Source organism: Psittacula echo (assembly GCF_963264785.1).
Source record: "Psittacula echo genome assembly, chromosome: 17".
NCBI lineage: Eukaryota > Metazoa > Chordata > Aves > Psittaciformes > Psittacidae > Psittacula > Psittacula echo.
Window position 1 is genome coordinate 5,664,217 of NC_137753.1, and position 24,778 is coordinate 5,688,994.

Genomic DNA, 24,778 nt, shown 5'->3' on the forward strand with positions numbered 1-24,778 from the left:
GAGATAGTTCAGCTCATTTCAAGTGGCTGAAAACTGTCCTTAAAGCTTTTTCCTACTTGCAACTAGAACTACACTGAAGAACACTCTCCTATCCACTGGAACTTGGTTTCCTGTCCATGCAAACATCCCATCTATTAGTGTTGCAGCTAGGACTGCCAAGAAGTACCTTTAAGCCCAGCTTGTGCTAAATGGGCTCCCTTTACCTGTGATCCCCATTAAGGGATGCTCTGTCTTAGCAATGTATCTTACTAATGGCTTTAACCTGGAGGAGACTGAGATGAGCTTTTAGGCAGAAGCTCTTCCCTGTGAGGGTGCTGAGGCGCTGGCACAGGGTGCCCAGAGAAGCTGTGGCTGCCCCATCCCTGGCAGTGTTCAAGGCCAGGTTGGACACAGGGGCTTGGAGCAACCTGCTCTAGTGGAAGGTGTCCCTGCCCATGGGGAACTGGATGAGCTTTAAGGTCCTTTCCAACACAAACCATTCCATGATCTCCGTTAAAAGATCCCCAACATTTTGCCTAAAGAAGAAGCCTAGGAAAAGTTGCCAGGCATTTATAAATAAGCAATGAGGGCCTGAGTGAGACATCAGGAACAGCCAGGATGCAGCCTTGCTCCTTTTCCACCCAAGCTCTGAGCACTTTGTTTTCTACCGCACTGATCCAGCTCCACGCGCCAGCCTGGCCTTAACACCTCTTCTCACAGCTCCTGCAGGAAAATAAGCTCTGCAGAAGCCCCTGGGGAAGAGGAGCACTCCTTAAACACAGCAAGACAACAAACTCTCATCCAGTTGCCTCCTGCCAGCTCCAGCTCTCCACCCCATCAACCAGGGCCACTCACAAAGAGCCTCCTTTCCAGAGGGCTGTGAAAGCTGCATTGCTCTTCCAGTGCTCTGCTGGTCAGGCACAGCTAGAGGGAGAGCAAATAGCAAGCAGGAAAAGCAATAAACACTGAAACAGCGAGGAGAAAACACGCAGACAATGTTTATGCCAAGCAAACAGCAAACACAACACTTTGCTTGCCAGATACCCAAGCTGCAGTAAAGAACCAAAGTAGAGAGAGCATCTAACAAAGATGCAAGGGCTTTAAGTGAGATTTAAGAACCTGACCTTAAAATTAAACACAAAATCTGGAGAGTTATGGCCTGAGCTCTAGTCTCAGGCCTACCTGGGAGCCTAGAGGCTGTTTGAAATCAGAACTGCTTGCCACAGGGCAAATAAAACCACTCTACCCTTTCTGAGCCTGGGAAGAGAGATTATTAAAGTAGTAATAAAGAAACACTCCCTCCCTCCAAGCATCACATAAACAGTAGATTTACCTGAATAACCAGCAGATGCAGCTCCTCCACTCCACAGAGACCCAATACCTGCCCATCAGTACTAATACTATAGACACCTCCTTATCCCTTCACCTCTGGTTATTTATAAGGGGAACACCGAGTCCTAGGAGCTCTGCAGGGAACCAGCCATCCTACAGGATGTTTGCTGCACCTGGGCCCTTGTCATGGCCTTTTAGTCTTATTGATACCAGCCTCACCTGAGCATCACCTGAGTGAGAGTCAGGTCTGTAATAAATGGGAGTTTGAGACTTCGTTTGCATAGGTATGAGCCAGGACACAAAGCAGTAAAGACTCAAGATCTTCTTGCTAGTTGGATCTATTGGTACAGGGTCACCAGGTCCCTACATTTCTCTGGGAATTCAGCTCTTTGGAGTCTGGTGTTAGGGCTCTCTCCATCACTGTAGTTACAATGCTGAAGTATCTGGTACTGATTTCTAAATCTCATCTACTATTAGTGCTATCCAGGGCTTATTTTACTCTGCTTTTTGATGCAGTCATCAACTCAGAACAGTTTTCAAACTACCCTTGAGTTTTCCTTGCAGACTAAACATTTAACTCACATTCTGCTGCTCACTTCTATTTGCAGGCCTCTCTCAGGAAAGAGGCTTAGAAAAGGTTTCTCTCTCTGTTTGATTTCATCATTGTCCTCGGCACTGATTTATAACCTGCACCTATTTATAACGACGAGTTTTATATGACAAACTTCTCATTTTGCTTGGAGGTTAATAGCTCACCATCGGAGGGGAGTTTACATGTAAGAAAAGGCAGGGAATCTGCTGCTAATCCAACATAAATACCCCTGGAGTCAGTCTGGAGCATGGCATCGAAATCATTTACAAAACCTGAAATCTGAATAGAACTTAAACCCTCATAACCTGTCAGCTCCCAGCCAGGGAAAACAGCCCCAGAGTGCCTGCAACTGGAATATCCCTGCCTGGGAGATGGCTTTTATTTGTCTGGAGCAGTCAGCACAGAGAGCAAGGGTTGAACTGTACAGCCCTGGCACTGTGATGTGGCTCTGCTCAGCTCCTAAGGCTAACGCAGCCTGTCAAGGGCTACTTAAAGGCTCTGTGTGAATTCACTGCAGATTCCATGTGTGAAGGGCTGGTCCAGCACTGCATTCAGCTATGTAGCACAGTGGTAAATATAAAAGTAGTAAAAAGCAGCAAGATTGGAACAACCCAGCAGGTTCTTGTTACTACAGCTCCATAGGATAAACCTTACAGTGGCCACACCAGCAGAAACACACCTGAAAGGCACTGCTGGAGTTAAGCCCTGGACTAGATACATCCCTACACTCTGGGATGAATCCCTGACATCTTTACCAGATATTCCACCAGCCGCAGTGGGCTCTGTCAGGCTCATAAATCAATTGCAAGATGTTTTGTAAGGGCACCCAACATGAGAGCTAAAATACCTCCTATATCACTATCACTATATCAATATCACTATACTACCCAGCCTAGACCTTTGAGACAGGCATCTTCCAGAAGCACAGGGCTGTGATATTTACCAGCCTTGCTAAGCCTGTAACTTCAGCTTGAAGCTGGAAACTTAGAGCTGGAATCTGTTTAGAATGAGGAAATACGAGTGAAGATGATGCTTTTATAGACATGGAAATTAGCAGTCAGTGCTCATTGAGGATGGTTTGATTTATTGGGCCTGAAATACACCCTAAGCCACAAAGCAGCCTGTTCACATCGCAGCCTGTGGAAGAGGGAGGTGTAGCAACCAGAGCAATGTGGTGTATAACAAGAGTATTGAGCGCAGAGAGTCATATGGGGCCACAGCATTAAATTCAGTGCCAGTATCCTAAAAGCAAGAAGCTCTCAGGTAGGAAAAATTCATGTGAGAGATCCCAAAACCCTGGATAGGGAGCACATCTCTGTCATCTGAGAGCTGCACAGAGCATTGACCCTAACAAAACCAGGCTGATTTGCATTAGTTTTGTCTAAATCTGAACTATATACACAGCAAAAACCTCAGCGCAGGTGGCTGCAAAGATGGGTTGAGGCCTTTGTAGAGGAAGCGCATAAAAATGCAGCAACTGGTTGTGTTTGCTATTGTGCTAACACCTCAATAGTGAGATGTCCCCATCATATCCTTCTGCCACAGCACATAGAGAGAGCACTGAGCATGCTGGAAGCACGCAGGAAACAAAAAAAGGCCATTTAATTTGTCCCTCTTTTAGACTTCTCCCCTTGCATGCCACAAATAGCCACTGCCACTGGGTGGGATTAACATCCTTGGCCATTAAACCATCGGCTCGAGTACATGGGGTTTATTCTGTTATAAACAACTTCTTCAGCCTGAACTCGGTCCTCTTGAGCTCTTACAGTTTCTTGGCCTATAAATGTAATGCCTAGAGAGGAGCAGCTTCGCACACCATTAATCTCCTCACTCCAAACAGCACAGAAGCTTTGCACAGTGTTTGTCCCAGGCACAGCACAGCCAGGAGCCAAGTGTCCACATCAGTTCCAGGGTTGGAGGCCCAGCCTCAGCTCCCCGCAGGGCTCTTTCCACCCCTCTGACCCATCTGACTGCTGGGCAGACCATCTCATGCTTACACTGCTGAAGAGCCAGGGTACAAGAGAACTGAGGCCTGGGAGCATCCAGAGCTAAAAGACTCTTTAAGAAAAGGGAGGGGGGAGAATAAAAGGAAAAAATTAGGGGAAAAAGGAAAAAATAGAGGGGAAATAGGGGGGAGAATAGAAGGGAGAAAATGGGGGGGAAACAGGGAAAGGAATAAGGGGGAAAGAAGGGGAAAAGAAGGGGAAAAGAAGAGGGAATGGAAGGGAGAAAGAAATAGGAATCTTTTGGCTAAAAGACCTTGGTGATGCAGAAGAAAGCTCCTTAAGGGACAACAGGCATTCCAGCAGCTCCTAGTACACTGGGGAAACACCCGTGGGGACAGCACTTCTTATATACATAAGGAAGAAGAGGTACAAAGGCAGAACATTTAGTTTCCTACTAAGGAGATCATGAGAGTAAAACACAGCCAAGAAGGGGAGGGGAAAAAAGTCACAGCCAAGAAGGGGAGGGGAAAAAAGTCACAAATGCCAAACCAAAGTGTGACAAACAGCTTTAGTTCTACAGCAAAATAAATATTATAACTCTGATTTACTCAACAGTGATATTTGGCTCAAACCCACCTATAGATACACAACATATGCTGCATGTCACACCACTTGGATTCTGTCGCTGCAAGTCGTGCAGGAAACAGCCCCATTTATTACAAATACACAGTACAACATACAGTAATACATGCTGGGATAGGGGCTGTGTGCCCCCCTCCACTTATTCCATCAAAGCCAGTGGAAACAGCCAATCTTTATTGATAGGGTTTAGTGATGAATTCATGCGTTACATTGCTTCCTGAAGCTCCAGAAATGATGACTGTTGCTACTTGCTGTGCCTCTAAATAGCATGTTCTCCCCAAAGTGTACCACAAAAAAATCTATAGGAATTCCTGCATGTATTGTGGAGCAGGAATGAATATATGGACATTGATAGCTGCTGTATTTTAGACAGTCATACAGGTCCAGTTAGGACAGCCACATCCCTTTGACTAGAAAGTGAATTTACCCGTGCATACTTGTGTAACAGCAGTAGTTGATTATTCCCTGTACCTTGATCATACCTTCTCCTTCCTCTTCCTGTAGCATCACTTGAATTTCTTCCCGAAGGACAAAAAAATACCATTTAGCACCCTTAAAGATCTGTCTCAAGGTATTTATAATGGAGATGAAAAAGCCAGTTTTGTGCCTGGTTTACAGCTCTTGAACTAAGACATCTTTGCTTACCACCAACTCCAACAGCAGTGTTACTAGAGCTTGTAGGGACATCATGGATTGATCAACCTGAACAGCAGACCCAGCAACAGATGACATTGTTTTCATGCCTCCTGCTGTCCCCAGCAGTGGGTGTTTTCATCGCACAAAGATACTGTAGTTGATCAAAAATGGAACACAATGATCAAAGGGATGTGCTCCATTCCCTTCAGACATTCCAGAACAAGTATCTGGACTCAAATTCGGGTTTTGCTACCACCTATTTATGACGCTGTGGCACAACCAAGCTAAGTTGGATCAATACAAGGGCCAGGGGTCTGTTGGAAGGGAAAGCTACAGAGGTTCATTACATGAGTGGGGTTTTTTAACAACAAGGATGTTACCACATCTTGGGTAACACCTTAACCCCTTGAAATGTCAACACCCTTTTACTCTCTTTAAATGACTTTATAGCCTGGAGCTATATGCAGAGCACTTTGGGGCTCACTCTCACATGCTTACATCCAGAAACTTTCATTGGATGGTCTTTTAGATGGTCTTTGTCAGCACTTTAACCCAAGCAGAGCTCACATAGGCTCCCTGTAACCCCGGCCACTGTTTCCCTGCAGTTGAACAAGCATCAAGCAGATGACATACCTGATCCAAGGCTGCTCTCCCCACTGCCTTTGCCAGGCTTTGACAACCAGTGGGATGCATTTGACACATTAACAAACCCACACATATATCTTACTAAAACATAAGAACACAAATAAGGGAGTTCCTGCTAGAACTGGTGCCATTGGCCTTACCTTTTCATAAAGCCAAAATGTATAGGCAGCAAGGTATTCAATCTATCAATCGCATCAAGGCAATACTTAGATGTAAAGAACCACAATTGAAGAGTTCAGCCCTTGGATTCCCATTTCTGAAGCAGGCATTTTCTGAGAATTCAGCATACTACTTGTCAGTACATCCAATTCTGAACATGAGAGAGGGCTGGCATCATTTACCACTGAGTGTAAAAAGCAGTTTTGCTGGCAAACCCTTGTCTCCTTCCTCCACAACACATAGAATATAGTCACTGTTTTACTTCCCCTCTCAATCCTTCATTTACAAACTCAAGCACCTCACAGTCAATCCCAAAAGACACACTGATTACAAGTGCTATCATGTTCTAACGTAACAAATGCCAAACCTCAGCCTATTGTTCAGTGAGCATCTGGTGAAGCACAAATTAAATATCACAAAGTTCATTTCTGAATTATAAAAGTGTATTCTTTGTGATGAATGAACTGGTGTGGACCTTGAAAAGCAGTAGCCTCCAAAAGCAAGCTGAAGTAGCTGTGAAAGGAAAGGCTCTTTGCCTGGTTAAAAGGATGCCAACAGGAAGCAGTCTTCAAGAGGCAAAGTAGAGGTTTCTTCAGTCAAATATACACTGCAAGGCTCTAATTCATATCCTTCCCTGCTGCAGATGATGCTATGCACCCATTAACATGCCCATGAAATCAGATCCATTCTGGATGGTGATGGGAGCTCCAGCGCTGTTGTCCACAAATATGGAGGTGTACTGGCCAGCCTGCAGAGGGAATGAGAGGGAAAGGAAAGCATCTGGCAGCTCATCCCAGTGTAAAAGCCGGGGGGGAAAGCATTTCACTACTATGGACTAAGCACAGAGGTCTCCTGCACTTTTCCATGGCCCTGGGAGCAGGATTTGACCTGTTCATTTAGTGCAGCTTTGACCTGGTGGAAGATGTGAAATTGTGTTTTAGGTTTATTACTTAGATCCTTACTGCACCAGCACCTTTTTGGGTAATGAGCCAAGTAGTCATCTGTGCTTCAGATTCCTTTCTATGTAATGGGAAGTAGAATTGCTCCTTGACAATGCTAGGGGAGATGTGAGCAATGGAATACTGTCATTTCTTAGAGGGAAGGTTACCTCTGTAGCTTAAAATCAGAACGTTTAACACAAGTCTGGCTTTTGTTCCTGTTGCTGCCCCAGATTCTCTCTAATCACCCCAAGTAAGGCTTCTAACTTCAGGAACCTTAGAAAGAAGGTTAATAACATCTTCCCCATCCCCAGGTGGGAACTCAGCCTTGCCACTAAAGAACTCCACAGCCTGGCAAGCAAATTAGCACAGTGATTCCCAGCTTCCATAGGCTTACCTGCAGCTGCAGTAAGCCGTGGACATAGATAGTGAAGATCTTGCTGTTGCTTTCCAGACCAGCAATGACTTCCAAAGACCTAAACAGTAGCAAAGGAAAACAACAGGTTAAATGCCTCAGGAAGTCACAACAGTTGTATGTGGAGTGACTATGGTCTCATAAGCTCCCTAGAAATAGGGCCTGGTGGTTCTAGTGCCCATCTCTACTAAGCAGGTGGAATGTTGACTTGATTCTAGCAGTGATAACAGCCTGGAAGAGAGAACAGTAGAACCTTGTCCTCATGGCAGGTCTAATGGAAGACCTACAGAGGGTACAGGATTGTGAATGCAGAACTCAGCTGGAGCCACCTTCTCTCACAGAGGCCTTTCTGGAGGTCGTATACTCTCCATCCCTTACCCCTGAAGAGGTACTGCACACCCCCTTTGGATTTCCCTATGTACCAGTCCTCCCACTTCGTTGACTGCCACAATAGTTCCAAAAGCACAGAGCTCCATGCCTGCTTCCTCTGAAATCTGCCTAGCCAGTGGTAGCAGATCTAGTTGGTTCCCCGAGAAAACCAACCCCTTTCCTCCCTTTTTTCCATGAAATGATGGTGACAAAACCTAGCAAGTGCAAACGTGCCGTTTCCAGCTCCCTTGCAAGGAAATAAGATGCGTAAGAGGTAGGGGAATTTGGCCCAAAGAGAGCAAGTCACTTGGCACCACCTTGACTGAAGAGCACAACCTGTGTGTCATATCCTGCCAGAAGCCTGGCTTGGGTGGGAACTTCCCACCATTAATCTCTTTTACTCCAACTGTCTCCTTGCCTCCCAGTTTCCATCTCTGTCAGCCGCAAGCCCTCAGGGCTCTTTCAGCTCCCTCAATGAATGACTGTGTGTGCTGACATCCCCAGGAAATTCCACAAGCCCCAGTGGCAGGCAGCTCAGCCTCTGCCAGCAGTGTCTGTCCAGACAGGTTCCCATCCCTCCACCCATCTTCCTTCCATGCCACAGATCAGTCACACTCTCACCCACCACATGAGAGGTGTCTCAGAGACAATGATGAATCTGCTGATGCTAAGAGCAGATTCTAAGAGCTTTCAGCTCCTGCAATGAGAAGGGCACAGGAGTTTCCATGGCCCCACAAGGAATCTTCCTATTCAGGTAACTCTTGTGCTCACATTCACCAGAACAAGGAAGTAAACCTAAAGTCATTCACCTCTATTTTCCACCTATTCGTTCTCCTCATCACTGCAGCACTTCCATGGCAACATGAGTGAGATGCTGTGATGCATACAGGATGCAGCTGAAACCATCAAAATTGAACCTCTGGCACTAAATCGAAGTGTTTCTCTCATTCTGCTTGTGATGATAGCTGAGCATTCAGCATCTTCAGCTACATCTAGTTTCAGCTACATTCACTTTCATTCACAGTTCTCTCAAGATGTGCAATATTCAGCTCTTTAGAGCAATTGGCACTGAAAAGTTACAAACCAGCATAAAAAAACCCATATAAAAGCTAAGGGCCAGATGGAATCTTTCCTCAGAATTCTACAAGCATTTATCCTATCAAATTCACTGCTGGTGAACCTGATTTCCACACTTGGTTGAATCATTAGCCCATCTGAGGAAACCAGTTGCCAAGGCAGCGTTGTTGTAACTCACGTGTATCGGTGGCACAAGGATTCGATGCAGATCAGCACTCGCACGTTGTCTCTGGCTCGGAGTTGGACTTTACTCTTCAGCTCACTGTGATCTGAGGGAAGCAGTAGAAGCAATATAAGCACATCACAGAGCACCAGTTGCTGGTGTTTGGCTTAGCAGAGACACCAGGAACCTTATGGCTCGTGGTTGGGTTTGCATGGCAAGGTTTGGGGAGGGGGCTTCTGTAAGAAGGTGCTAGAAACTTCCATGCGTCTGATAGAGCCAGTGCCAGCTGGCTCAATACAGACCCACCAGTGGCCAAGGAGCAAATCAGCAATGGTGGTAGCACCTTTGGGGTAACGTATTTAGAATCAGAATAGTTTGGGTTGGAAAGGACCTTTAAAGGTCATTTAGTCATCCAGTCCAACCCCCTGCAGCCCATGGTGAAGACCATGATGAGGCAGGCTGTCCCCCTGCAGTCCATGGAAGCCATAACTTCCACACATGAATATCATCCATAGGGAGTGTTATGTGCTTGGCTTGCACGGAGCAGCCTGCTGTGGCATTGTCTTTGAAAGTACCCAGCTGTAAGGACAGGGCTTTGGGCCATGGTACCAAAGGGAGAGCTCACTGCAAAATGCGGCCATTACCCATGCTTCAAGGCAGACAGGACCCAGAGAGTTCTCCAGGGCTCCTTCCTGCACCTCTCAAGCAGTACAGGAGAGGTTTCGGTGGACACCACTCACCAACGTGGACATTGGCTGAAAACTGGTAGATGCCGGACACGGGTGCTGTGAAACGCCCTGTTGCCAGGTTCAGTCCTGTCCCCCGGAGGAAAGCACCTTTGGCCAGAGGCTGTAAGATGGGAAAAGCAGACCTTGAACAAATCCCCAGCACCCCAACGATCACCTCTGCCCATAACAAAGAACAAGCTTATGTGCATGAGAACAAAGCTACTGCCTTGTCTCCCCAGAACACACCTTCCAGATGGGTTCTCTCTCAGCATCTGATGCCCACAGGAGGCAAAATGATCAGTATGAGACATGAAGATGCTCTTTTTGCTCACTGCTGAGCTCTTCTAACCCATCTTGGCTCACTGTGCTCACTGCATCCCTAGTGCTTTGCTGGTCCTGGTGGCCTCAAGCCTCCACTGATGTTCTGATACACAAGATCACAGAATCATAGGATCATAGACTAGTTAGAGTTGGAAAGGACCATAAGACCATCCAGTTCCAACCTCCTGCCATGGGCAGGGACACCTCCCAGTAAACCATGTCACCCAAGGCTCTGTCCAACCTGGCCTTGAACACCACCAGGGATGGAGCATTATATGATCTCCCATTATATGAGTCAAAAGGTCCCTACTACTCCCAAACACTTCCTAGATAGGGCCAAGCAGCATCCCCAGGCTTAAAAATGGAACCTTATGCATTGTTTTGTGACACAAGTACAGAGGAAATACTCCTATGGGGGTCTACCCACTTGAGGTCTAAGCCAGGCAGCTTTGATCCTGTTGAAGAACAACTGCTTGGATCCTTACACATCCCATACTCAGTTTCATTTTGTTCTAGCTTTGGATTCTCCAGAATAAGCAAAACCCTGCATCTTCTCCTCACGTCGAGGAAGCAGCTCTAAGTCAAACTCACAGCACATGATCTGACTCAGGCTAAAACAAACTCGAGGAGAAATGTTTATTGTTTGCTTTGGCCTCACATTCAGCTTCAGCCTGAAGCTGGAGCTGGGGAGAAGCAGCTTCACTGGGCCAAGGCAGCACATTAGGCAGCCTCTGCTTCCACCACAAGGGCATTCTGTGCAGTGTGAGTGCTGTCCTGAGAGGTGTGCTCTGCATTGGGCTTAAGGCACAGAAGAGCTGTTCAAACCTGGCTCTGTAAAGGCACAAATACCCCAAAACCATGCACAACACATAATAACCCAACATTTGAGTATGGTTTGTGCTATTAGATGGTGAGAGGGGCCTGAGACACAGGTGAAATTTGTAGCAGTGTTGCCATGGATGCTATTAGGCAAATAAAGTAAAAACATAGTGGAACACCTTTGTTCAAGTACTAGAAGGAAGCTGTTTGCTATTCTAGTTCATCACAGCCAGGAATTGACAGCTTTCACAGTGCAGGGTAGGATTAACACCCTTAGATTTCTCTTTGATGGGAAGTAAAGCTGCAAGTGTCTGGATCTGGTGGTGTTTGTTTAGAGTTACTACATGGTAGAAGGAGTGCAATGACTAACCTGCCTTGAGTCAGCAAATCCCAGGCAAGGCTCAGAGAGAAATTCCTTCTTTACTTGATCTAGCTGGAGCCTTACATTTTATAGAACTAGAAATGATTTATGTATGCAGATGGTGGGGAAAATATATCCATGTTTGCAACAGCAGGGACACTTCCCATAAGTATAATGGCAAAACAGTGATAATGAGCTGCAGAACTACATTTCATACATTTATATACTTCTTTATATGTTTATCAATGTACACTTATGTATAGAATCATAGGATGGTTTGGGTTGGAAAGGACCTTAAGATCATCTAGTTCCAACCCTCTGCTATGGGCAGGGATGCCTCACACTAGACTATGTGTATGCCCATGGGCACACAGAAGGAGCTCTGTTTTCTTTGCATATACACATATGATCAATGTATCATCTAACCTAACAACACAGACTATGAAGGGAGCTTGATTCTCTTCTTGTGCTATCACTACACCATCCTTTTTGGTAATGGTATTTTGGATTTATCTCCCTGAAAGAGCAGATCCAAGCCCTGTATGTGCAAAGCTGCACTGCATAGTTAATTCATTCCTTTCTTGTTACAGCTATTAGCAGAATCAGCAGCATAATTCCAAACCCACTGGCTGGGCATGGAAGGCAATTTTAGGCACCAGTAAATTATCACTGATAAAACATTCCTGTTTCTTCATGCCCTCTGTGGCTTTGTTATTCTTTTGCTCATAGAAATAGACAATGCAGGGTGAGGTTCTCTGGGCAAAAGATTCCATTAAAGCCCATGCCAATGAGAGCTCCTGCTGCATTTGCTGCCTCAAACACTGCAGGGATTTCTAGCTGAGAGCTAACTACTTGCACACAGTCATTTCAGTCAGCAGACCAACAGCAAACTAACGAGTTAGGTACAGCTGTTCTGTACAAGGCCAGCTTCTCCTCCTCCAGGTTCATCTTCTGTCCCCACATCTTCCTCATACACTCCACAGTTTATTTCTGGGTGGAAAATAGGAACTGTGCACAGAGGATTGAGATGTTTCACTTCTCAGTTTCACTTTTCAGTGATGAACAACAGCTGGTATTAAAGAAACAGCCTGCACAGCAACCACAATGCACAGAGGATGCGCCACTCTCCTGAAGCAGCAATAACATTCAACTGCCAGAGGCAGACATTTAGCTTGACTTTAAGGCACTACAGAAACTAGGACTGCAAAGCACATGGACCACCTTCATCTTAAATGGTATGATTCCAGTAACATTCCTGGGCTCCAGATAAACCCCGCTTCCATGGCATGTCAGAGGCTGCAGTTACTTCAATCCTGGCTGGGTAAAGTACCATCCTGAAAGCTTTTCAAGAGGCAATCGTTAGAAATCTCAAACAATGAGATACAGGAGGAAGAAGTGTGAGGAATTTCATTCCAGTTACCAAGGAATTTGTGAGACCAAGAGGAAAAGAAGGAGGGAATATTCTTGGAGGAAATTTAGCATGGAAGGATGAGAAAACCATGATGCACTCTCAATACCCAAGGTCAGAGCGACTTAGACACCATCCTCAAATGACAGTGTAGAAGTGATAAGCTGTTTCTCAGCACAGGGTCTTTCCACTATCTCAGAATGCTTTGGGTAAGGTCCAAATCCAGGAATTAGAGTCAATCCTTATCATTGCACTGAAAAGTAGCAAACTGTTGGCTTCTTCACACTGTTAAACTGACACAATGGAGGCAAGGGAATTATCTCTCTCTCTCCCCCTTGGACTGTTTAAAGCCAATGTTTTCATATTTGCAAGAACATCCACTGTCTCCCTCCCTGCAAATTCCCCTATATCAGAGCACAAGCTAAAACCAGACACTTCTTGTCCCAAAGCTGAAATGAAAGGCTGGCATCCAGAGCCCTGCCAGCCCTCCCACAGCAGTTTCAGGGCCAGGAGCAATTAGAAAGTAGCTAGGCATGGGATAACAAAGCATGGGAAGCACCAGCCTACACACTGATTGCTGAGATGTCTTTATTCACATTTTCCCTCCTCATTAATGAGGCAGCAGATCTCTCTAGCCCTGCCCACACTTCAAGTACAATCTTGCTTCTGTGCCAGCACCCACAGTGCTGTCAAACCAGGCTTCCATAAGTATATCTGGGAAAGGTCCAGGAAAGTACCCTGTTTAGAACATAACCACTGCCTCTAGTCCTGCAGCTGGGAGAGGTCCTAGCAGCAAAACTGCTCCATAGGAAAGGATCTGCTGGGCGAGGTTCTTCCAAAGTGGGACTCAGTGCAGCTGGGAAGCTCAGCACCTTCTGGCATGGGCAGTGTTACAAACCCTGCTGAGGAAAGCCATATTCCCTGTTCATAGTCTTCAAATGCTTCTTAGCACATCACAAAAGCAACCACATACCTGAAGGCCTTTCGCTATTAGACAGTCTTTGTGACTCCAGAGTCTGGAGTAATTCCCCTCAATTACCAAGGAGCTATTTGGTTTTAGCTATTACATTGCCTAACATCTCTACTTCAGATTCAGGTCCTATTTGCAGCTAGTTAGTAGAGTTTTAATAGCAAATTCAACAGCTTGCTTGCAACCATGCTTATGCTGACCTACAGCATCCCATAGTAGTGTGCTTCTCATTATAACATGATTATAATGAAATTATAGCGATAATATTTGTTCGTCTTCTATAAGATATTAAGTAAAGAATTTGAGCATCAGGACTGGCCCATCTAACAAAATGATTAGCTCTCATCTGGGCTCTTATTTGGCCTCACAAATCCATAACCAATGGCTTCTGTCTGCCTCTGCCATTTTTCTACATCTAAACATTACTCTGGAATTAAACAGGGTGTGCACTGAAACAAGAAACAGCTCCTTCAAACTAACGGCAGACATGGACAAGTCTTTCTCCATCATTAACTGAAATAAAACCTGACTGTTGTTTGGACCTGTGAGACAGCCCTCTCTTGCACAGACCTGTTAGAACTTCTGTAAGAACTGTAATGAGATTCAGCTAGAGAGGGGGAAAGGCTGCCTCTTGGGTTTGTCAGGAAGCTAAATGTCCATCTAACTGCAGTGAGCTTCAGTGCTGAAATCATAGAATCAACTAGGTTGGAAAACACCTTTAAGATCATCAAATCCAACCTTTATCCCAGGACTGCCAAGGCCATCACTAATAAACCATGTCAAATCACCATATGAGATCCTACTTCTGTCCATCAGAGAAAAGGCAGCACTGTATTCATAGCATCCAAGCCTGAGGGATTAGTCTGCCCTTTCAGGAAGCACCTTTATCCACAGAGCCACCCGGCAGCTTTGCAGCCGAGGGGGACTAAAGCTGATCTACGCACAGTGGCTGCTGTGGAGTTGCACAGCTTCAGTCTGTAATCCCTTCTCACCGACTGGAAATTCTGAAGTTCTACGAGGGTCTTCTTGTCTACAACAACTTGTCCTTTTAGCTTGCAATGGAATGCCTCCTCGACACGTCTGTGGGGTGAAACTTCCTCCAAGGAGAGCAGGAGGGGAGGCAGCTGGCTAGGATGGGCTGAAATAGCCAGGGATGCTCGGCGCTCAATGGCTTCTGGGGAAAGAAAAGGTATAGGAAAGGCTTAATTTAAGAGCCTGGTCTGTGAAGCCATTAGTTCTGCGCTTAACTCTTCAATTTGAACTAAGCAGCAATGGGGAAACATTTTGTCACATTTTTGACTTCCAGATAGGGGAATGCTTTCAAAGCCAGTTCTTTACTTGCCATGGGGCTCACCAAAAGAGGCAGCTCACAAAGGCACGAAACACAGTCTTTACCTTTCAGTATCTCCTTAAACTCCTGCAGAAGGACTTCCCGGGTGACTTCAGCACCAGGTGCTCCTGGAGGTCCCTGGGGACCAGGAGGTCCTGGGGGCCCAACAAGGCCACGCTAAGGAAGTAACCAAAGAAACACAGGTGTGTTAGAACCAGGCCATTGCACTGATAGAACAAGAACACTCTCAGCCATGAGCCAGTCCTACAGCCGCGTGAGCAGCACCCAATACTATCAGTTCAACTATAGGCCTGATGCAGTAAATCTTAAGCTGGCTTTCCAGCCAGCTGTGAATTCCAGTACTTGGAATTTACTCACATCTTTATGTAGGAGGATAAACTTTGCTCAGGTAAACACCAACTGGTTCTTCAAGTACCTTTATACAGCATGAAGCACAACAGGCACAACACTAAGTTTGCTGCTTCTGTATCTTCTTGTAGCACCAAATCATACTGGCCTTTAAGCTTCTTATTCTATTTTCTAACCAGAATAACCATCTAGCCACACTTTGGGTAGATACTAATATAATATATATTAATATTTTAGATATTAATATAGATATTAATATTAATATATTTTGCTTATAGTGATCACATACATGAATATTGGTGCAACAGTAGAGCTCTTGGGAAAAATGAAACAGTTCATTCAAAGCTTTAAGTTAAAGGCATGAACACAACAGTGTTGTCAGGGCTATTTTGATGTATGAAGTTCCTGTTTCCTCAACTAAACTGCAGTAAACCTGCCTGGAAGCACTCCTGCCTATCAGCTCACTGAGAAATAGAAGGAAATCATTAAAAGCAGCACTTTAAAAGTGCACATACTGTCAAGCAGCACCCAGGCAAAAGCTGGAGCATGCGAAACACCTTACACATCAGCAGTAGGAAGGGAAGCTGCAGTGCGCATGTATTAGCTGATGGCAACAGAACAATAACTTACCAGTTTCTTGTCTTTGCCTTTGCATTTCCTTTTAGAGGTGTTGCCATCATCTGGGCGGTGAACAAAGGAGATCCAGGTCCGCCGTGGATCTGTGATTCGAGGATCTGGAGATTCTAGGATCTAGAGAGAAACAAGAACAAAGACTCACATCAGTGTAGCTCTCTGTATGCCACTGAATCGCATGGACTCAGAGAATTCAAAGTTTCCAGACCAGAAGGAACCAGGAAGAGCAAAGAGCTGGGAGCTGGTGTACATCAGGGCCCTTTAGCTGCTGAGACTCTCAGCCCTCTGACAGTCCTCATATGTACCACAGAAAACCTGCCCAGATGACAGGGGTTGTTCACCACTGGCATCTGATACAAATCAGTTGGATCAATCAAGCAATATAGGAGATTAAAATGTACAGAAAACCTTGAAATGCTCCAGAACTTTCAAATCAGAGGCTGTGGAGTGACAAATGTGCACACAGAAAGAAAATAGCTCACAATGACAACCAAAGGCCACGTCAGTGACAGTTTGTCCATTGGCATATTTAACTCCCTTGCCCATTCCTGTGTTCTGCAAGTATATCTTAGCCACAGAGAAAGTATCTAGAGAAGCTTTGACATTACACTGTCTAGTTCTGGATCCCTTCTAAACAGAGTCTGGATAGAAGAGGGGGTCTGTCTATGAATTTGGGTCCACTTCCTATTGGACTTCCTCATTCCCGTTACTCACCTCCCAGAGACAACCAGAAGTAAGTGATCAAATAGTGATCAAACTTAGTTAGAACGAACTTCTAACTTTAAACCTGAAAAAGGCACCAGAAATCACTGGTTACCAAGGCTTTGATCTATTGACACATCAGCATCCCAGTTGTCCATCACAGTGAGGATAAACGCACGAGCCCCCTTAAGGTTCCATGAACTATGTTCAAGTATTGAGAGCCATTAATGAAAGAGCCAGAGAGGAAAAGCTGCAATGAACGCTTAAAATCCTTAAAACACACAAGCAACCAACCCCCCCCCCACACCTTGTGCCTAGTGAAAACTTACGGAATTCACTCCATAAACCTGGTTTTAATTCTCCTGGTGAGACAGAACAGGTAGAGAGGAGAATTCCAGCAGGAAAGCAACACAAGAGCTGAATGACGTTTGCAATGATTCCTAGACCTTTACAAGTTTATGTAAGTCAATATTGATCTATCACCATTTGGGAGGAAGAAAACAAGGTGGCTGCGGGAAAAGCATAGAAGCAAAGTCAGTCAAGAGAGCACTTTCCAGGTCTAAAAGTGTTTGCCCTGCGTATTAAGCTCCTGCTAGGTCTGACAGCACCAGGCAGTTCTGCCACAGCTCAGACATCACAGCTCTACACCCAGTGGCCTGAACAGTCCCAGTGACCTTGCAAGGTGCTTCCAGTGCTGCCAGGTTAGCAAACACAGCTACGTTTGCTCACTGCCTTGTCCCACTTGACTCCCTAAAGCTTTGCCACTTCTCAGAGCACCATAGTGAGTTTTAGGAACATTTCTAGTGCCACTTAGAAGCAGCAAAGAAGGAGGACTGCAAATGTGAGGTAGAAATAGCAGGGCTATAGCAGGAGAAAAGAGCCCAGGCTGTGTGATCTGCTGTGAAAAAGCCATGCAGCTTAAATTGCTTTGAAGTTAAATCTGAAGTCTGCTGGAGTTGTGTCTGAGGTTATAAGGAATGTTGGTGCTTCTGAGCCGATGCAGAGCCTGGAAAGCTCCCTCTCTCTGGCGTGCATCCCGGCACATGGGGTAGTACAAGGCACTTGTTCTGGGCTGATGTGATCACAACTAAAGAGCTTCAAACAGGGTGAACAAATGATTGACAAAGCAGCAGAAAAGGAGCAGCTCCCCAGGAAGCAGATGTGCTGTCAGCTGAGCAAGGGTATTCCTTAAGCATCCATCCCAAACTCTGTGAAGCCAACTCGGACCTTCTCTATTCAGCGAATAGTCATAGGTGATTTACTGCTCAGACACAACCCACAGCAAGATCTACTATTGAATTGCTCTATTCAGGCAGTCCCCTTATCCTCCCCTCCAGATAGATGGCTGCAGAGTAGCTGGTATCTGTGCTCTAAGCCACAGCAAGGACATCCCAAGGTATCTCATGGTACTCTTCATGCATTCTACTGTAGTTAACGAGAGACTGAATTATGGTTGTGCACACTCCCCCTGCTCAAATGTAGCAAGACAAGCTATACGTAACAACATAGTTCATTGTTGTACCAAAATCAGTCTTGAGCAGACCTTTTGTGTTTAGAAGCACACTTACAGACAGCCTTAAATCACATGTTTAGTCAAGGGGTTCTAGTAGATTGTTTTAGCTAAATTATTATTTGCCTTTTATACATACCACACCCAGGACTTAAATAGCTTTCCAAATCCCATTGGAAAGTAATGTAAATGGAGCAGCATAGGAAATCCCAGGTATTGTGGGATTAGTCACCTCAATAAAGCATTATAATCTTTCCACAGGTTGCTTGACTGCAGATCTGTGTGAAGCATAAGACAGGCTGAGAAGGCCCGTTCCTTTCCAGCTACTGTAACACATGAACATCAAGTCCACAGGCAAACGTTCATAAGGCTTGCACAAGTCCTTAGAACAGCACAGGAGGTGCAGCTTATGTCTATAACAAACGTGGAACATATTTCATCAGTTCTGTGGAGTTTTAATGGTTTCTGATGGAAGAAACTTGTTCTTTCCTAGCCCACTTCATCTGAAAGCAGATGAGTGCAGCATCACCACACAGGAGGCCACTGTTTATGAGCATTGACGTTAACAAAGCTCATAAATATAAAGCAGGTAAAAGCCAACCCGTGCTTTGCCCAAAGGAAGCAGATGCCTTTTTGTCCCAGTGACAAGGACTGACAGGTCCATGGCAAAGCTGCAGTGCAGCTCACAGAAGGAAGCATCTTATTACTGGAAGCACCCATCTCAGGCAGGATGGAGCATTCCCTGAGTGCTGGAGCAGAAGCAGCAGAACAACGGCTGAGGAAAGGCAAATAACATCAGTTTGTCCTTCAAAAAGGCCGGCCCATGCGGCAGGAACTCAGAACTGCGGTTTCCAGAACACAGCAAACACAAGACCAAGAGTCTTAGGCACTGGGATGCAGCATTTGCTGCAGATGTGGAATAGACCTGTCAAATATTCCCGGTTTCCAGCAGGCTGCAAGTCAGGCATGAACTCCCCTCCACTAAAAAGCAAGGAACCAGGCCAGCTAGAAGCAGAAGCCAGCAATCACGGGCAAGCTCCGACCATTAACTGTGAAGACAAACAGATGTCCTCAGCCTTTCTGGAGCTCCAGCTGTGAAGAAACAGGCCAGAGCAGACATCTTGTCAGGGAGGAAAAAGAAATCCAGATGGCACATCCCAGCAAAGTCAATGGATAAACCCCCCCATCCCTCTCCAGTGGCTTGCTTGAATTACAAATCCCTCTACAAGACAGTCATGGCACTCCCCGGTTTCTCCAGCCCGAGGATGATTGACAGTTAAAATGAATGTTCCATCCTTGTGGTATTATTATTTAATTACTATGGCATGCATGAGCAATCCCAGCAATAAGCGTGCAAGCCTCTATTTTTCTTGGCAGCAGCAGCCTCCAGCAGCCAGAGAGACCTCGCAGCCAACTCAGGTATCAGTGAGGGCTGAGAGCAGCTTTGGAATCCAAGCAAAGGGGACTTGTCCCTCCTGGGCTGCCGGTTGCTGTCTCCTACAGGAGGAATCCTCATGTTAACTAAGGTGAAATCAGGTTTATTCCTTAACACTTGGAGCGGTTCCTCCAAAATCAACAGCAGCCTTGCCAGCAAGTTTTAATGAACTTTCAATCAGGCCTTTTGCCACCACTTTGGAATCACCATGGCATCTGTCCCTCCAGAACTGATGAGCCCCCTCTGTCCATAGTTCCCTCTCAGTAAAAGACAAGTTGAGCTGGAATTTCGACTGCTGTACACAAGCAGAACCTGTGGTTCTTGCTGGCTCCAACTCCCAGAACAGCACGCACTGCCCAGAGACACAGACAGGCTCTGGCCAGGATTCAGCCAGCATGGAAGGAACTACCAGCAGGAATCTACAGTCAAGAAACAGAGTTTGGATCCTGAGAAATTCCTGAACTGTAGTTGAACCTTCCTGAAATTCAGGGATACTGGGATCTATTGTGCATCCCTGCTACAAACCAAAGTGAAGTGGACTGGGATCCAGTGTGCATCCCTGCTACAAACCAAAGTGAAGTGGACTGGGATCCAGTGTGCATCCCTGCTACAAACCAAAGTGCAGTGGACTGGGATCCAGCGTGCATCCCTGCTGAAAACCAAAGTGAAGTGGATAAAAGCCATTTCAGTCTGGATGGATAAAAGAATGAAGACAACGCTACCTGGGAGCAAGTCCGTACACCTAAAAGCATCACAAAATCAGTCTTTATGCCTGAAGTTACTACCCTGCACGTTTAGCTCAGTTTGCCATGTATTTGTCCATCTGTGATGGAATTGCATTCAGTAATTCTTTGCTCAATAGCAAAGCAGTTGCCAGACACAAAATGGACTTGACAAAGCATTTCAATTCTCCTCATCCACAAGCTGTTACACCTGACGTACACCAGCAAGAGTATTGTCAGCTTCGTGATGAAATGAGGAGCTGATTCTTTATTTCAGTTGTGTATTTGACTTGGAACAGGTTAAAAAGCAACAGAGCACTTTTGGTTTTAGCAGTTGAAGTCCTATGGCAGCTGCGAACAACTTCTGTTACACACAGTCCTGGTTATTAATGAGATGTAAAACCAAGGTCCTGACCACTTGTGGTTTTTACAGTCCTCTCAAGGTTTTCCCCGGAGCAGAAGTGTTAGGTTTGGTATCTCAGCCAAATCCAAATGGAATTCCTACCTGAATTCCCACTGTGTTTTTGTGAGTGAAAAAATAACCTTCACTCCTCTGAATGGCTATCTCAAACAGCTTCCCCCCTCCACTTAGAAACAAACTGCTTTCAGTGGTCACATCCATAATGAATTTAATGGATCTAATGGAACACATAAGCAAGAGCTACTCTGGGTGAGGAAATGATGTGTCTGTAGCTGTGTTAGCTGTACTTCAACATTACTCGGTGCCACTCCTGGGTGTACCAGGAGAGTTCTGTCTGTAGGGACACCATAGAAAGGCAACTGAACAGCATCACTAGAGCAGGTGTAGCAGGATGCATCTAACACACAAAACCACATCTGATGGAGGACAATTTAACAAAGAGCTTTAAAAATCTTATAAACAGCTCTGGAAAATGAGACAAAGCATCGAATCCAACATTATTTTACATGGGCCACAAGGAATTGCTAGGAAGCATATGTCATAGCCCTTCCTGTTCCTAGTATGCCAGAGCAAGACTGACAATGATGACAGATACAAAACAAGCAAGATGATAGCATCTACTACAGATAGGTCACAGTCCAGTCTCTCCCATGGCTTTAACACTTGTCAGGCCCCAAAATACTCAATTCCACATGCAAACGCACACTCCAGGCTAAGACTGACATCTCTTTACAGAGGAAGATGCAATCAGTGCATTGTCATTGAATCAGCTGCTATTTTCAATTGGAAGCAAAAGGCCCTGAGAGATTTAAGTAACAAACCAGGTAGATCCAGCCCTAGGTAGCCGACAGGGACAGAAGGATCACAAAGCAAACGAAACTTGAACTGCAAACCTACAGAGGTTACTCTGGACCAAGTTTTGACTGTCTCTAAGATGGAGTCTCCGTGGCCTCTCTGTCCAGCTTCTCCCAGTGTTTGACCCAGTAAAAAACCTTTTCTTCCCTTACATTTAAGTGGAATTTCGTATATTTCAATCTGTACCCACTGCCTCCTGTCCTTTCACTGGGCACTAAGACCCCATCTTTCATCCCTCTGCTCAGGTATCAAATGATAGCTCCTGATCAGTATCAACCCTATATAACCAGTGGACAATCTACCACTGCTGAACCCCTGTTTGTAAAATACATCTTCTCTCTTAGTCCATCTGTGTCAGAGAAGGAAATTCTCATGTGCACATCACATTGATAGCAGCTTAGCAAAGATGAGACTGGAGAAAAGCCTTAAAAACAAACCCCAACATTCTATTTCCATGGGAATACCAGATTTATCAGGAGATTTGAGACTTCTGCTTCCCTGTTTTAGGTAGAGGTGTCACCGTGACTCACACACTGTGAATGTTAAAGGGGAGCTTTCTCCATTCCTATTTGAAGAGGATTCCCAAGGGAAATGTGTCCCAAATTGCTTTGCTTAATTAGAAGGAAAACACGTGTACCTGTTCAACAGTATGAATAAGAATCACTACTCTCAGCTACTATTTCATTCCCTGCTCCTTCTGCTTTGATAAAGCTACCAGCTGGCAACAGAGTCTTCCAAGGTAAACACAGCCTTAACTGTTACTGCACAGGGCCACAGAAACTGCATCTTTCCTGTTGTGTGCTGTAAGAAACGACATGGGACACTGCTGCTGTTTCCCTTTTCATGTGCAGGGCATCCTGTCATGGAACAAAACTGCTCATAGAAGCACCTTCCAGGCTCAAAGAGATCAGTGTTCCACAGAGAACTGCTTTCCACCTTGCTTTAACTTGATAGGTTAGGTAAGGATAGCTTCACTCCCGGTTTACTTCTTCCCTTAGTGAATACAAATTGGGGTGCTTTGGTGTAAATGGCAACTGTCATTTACCCCAGAAATGGTGGCAAGTCTTAAGCCCTGCATTTGCAGTGTGTGTAAAATAGTCCCTTAGCTTATATAAAATACAATCACATCTAGAGGCAGTACGGAACCAGAGCCTGAAATAGATTCACACTGCAGAACTGGGAGTGGATATCAAGCAGACCTCAGAAGCGTTTACATCAAAGATTTGGTTTCATGCTCTCCTTAGACAGGACCTGCCTTCACTGAACTCGCCAGCTCTTTCTGCAGCCAAACCTTTGCCATGGATATTTTAAAGCAAAATATTTCAACACACAAACTGCAGCTTCCAAACCATGTCTGGTTTAATGAATGCCCACTAGAACTGGCTTTCTCCTAGCACTAACGTATGTACGATTGCATCAGAATACACCAGGACCAGTTTCTGCTCGCCTCTACAATCAGAACATATTCTGCATATATATATCTCAGACTATATTCTGCAATACATTTCACATTAAGCCAAATTAATTCCAGAACAGACAAATTGAGTTGCACCAGGTACGTATCTGGCCCCTTCTGCAAAAGCAGACCGCAGCAGCTCTCAAGAGAGTGGAAGGAAGTGATTGATTATGAGCACCTCAAGAACTCAGCATTTATACAACCTGTCCTGACAGAGCCCTGCAACACACAACAGCAAATGAGCTGAAGACACGCTGCTTACAGTCCCCTAATGATAGTTGTAAGTGCAGCAGCCAGCTTTCTTAGAGAGGGCTGTTTCCCAGACTTGCCCAACCTTAACCAATTACTCTCACAACAGCATTGAACAGGATATTTACCATGGCAGCCCAATTGTTCTAACTTGCCCCCTGTGCCATGCCCCACTTTTTGACAGGTTTGCTCCTCCATTGCTATAGTGACTGCCAGCCCTAATGCTGGTGATCAAAGTCATGCTTTAGAGGTCACCTCCATTCGAAACAAGGGACATTTTTGTGTGAGCAGGGGGGAAAGGGACAGGGAGAAAGGGCTGTGTGACAGGGAGGACTCCCTTCTTTCTCAGTGTTGTGGTCTCCCATTGCATCCTGCTCGTAATCCTGCTTTTAATTCCCAAACCCCCTCTCCTATTCCTAAGCAAATGTCCATCTTATAGGATTCTGGGGGCTCAGATCAACTGCCTGGATTTTATCTGCAGCTTTCAGCCTAGGGTGTTCCTCCTAAGCATGTAACTGGAAGGATCCTACCCTGCAATTCACTCACTGAGCAAGTCATCAGCTACAGGCACTGAGGGGTCCTACACACAGTCTTACACTTGCCACTCGCACACTTTCAGCACCACCTGAATCCTTTCCTGAAGAGCCACAGTCACCTTAAGCAGATCACCCACAGCAAAAATGCCTCTCTAATTGTCAATCCCCACAGCCTATCTGGTGGAAGGTGCAGTGCAGGGAAAGCTCAGGCATGCTCAGATGTTAGTGCTGGTGTACTTACCTAAGTCTGAAATAGCATTTCAAAAAGCAAAGGGAAGAGATACATTAATATCCCAGGATCATTACTGTACTGTGAGAGCCACTTGCCTTTATTTAATCACTTCTTTCTGCACAGGATACAGTTCACACACTAGAACTCCAAAAAGTCTTTACACTTACTCAGCTACTGTGGAACTTGAGCCATGCAGAGTCTAAAATCAATCCTAATCATAAACTGTATCTTCTAGTGTTTGCTCCAGGAAACAAGAAAATCAATCACGGAGAGGCAAAAGACAGAACGTTTCTCTTTAAAATCAAGGAGAATTTGGCAAGATTGGGAGAAAAAAGGAACCAGCATCACATTACTGCCAGAAATCAGTGCTGACAACACATAAACACCTACCTTGGGATGCCCGTGCAGCTCCTCGCTGTTCGAGAGGGTGGCATTGAAGGGCTCTGTGTACTGATTAGGCTCTTTCTTCATCTTTCTCTCTCTCTTTGCTGCTGTAACTCTGAAGAGGCAAAACTGCTGACAAAGTAAAGTTGCCACAAATACCCAGGTGCACCCCTTCATTTTGGAAAGGGAGGGGCCAAGGCAGGAAGGGCACTCTCCAAGCACAAAACCCTTCACCACCAGTGACAGGAATAGACCCAGGCTGCTCTCTCAAACACAACTGAAAGGGTCAGGAGTATTAAAGATGATCCTCCGGGCTCTGCAGTGTCAAAGGAGCAGCACGCCCAGATGCGCTGGTTGCTGGAGCGATCTCTGCTCAAGCAGGACACATGGAAATGGTATAGATAAACTTGTTTGGAAAATCTGGATTCACTCGAAGCAAGAGGT

General features: G+C 45.4%; 1 protein-coding gene across 1 annotated transcript; it reads right to left on the bottom strand.

The window, feature by feature from the left end:
• Nucleotides 1-6,564: 6,564 nt before the first annotated feature.
• Nucleotides 6,565-24,511, bottom strand: C1QTNF12 (C1q and TNF related 12; the record flags this gene model as incomplete). Its single annotated transcript, XM_080631229.1, has 8 exons — nucleotides 6,565-6,679; nucleotides 7,267-7,345; nucleotides 8,909-8,999; nucleotides 9,634-9,742; nucleotides 14,493-14,674; nucleotides 14,896-15,007; nucleotides 15,830-15,949; nucleotides 24,341-24,511. 8 exons carry the CDS (start codon nucleotides 24,509-24,511, stop codon nucleotides 6,581-6,583), a joined length of 963 nt encoding a protein of 320 aa, XP_080487355.1. The 3' UTR covers nucleotides 6,565-6,580.
• Between the last annotated feature and the right edge of the window lie 267 nt (nucleotides 24,512-24,778).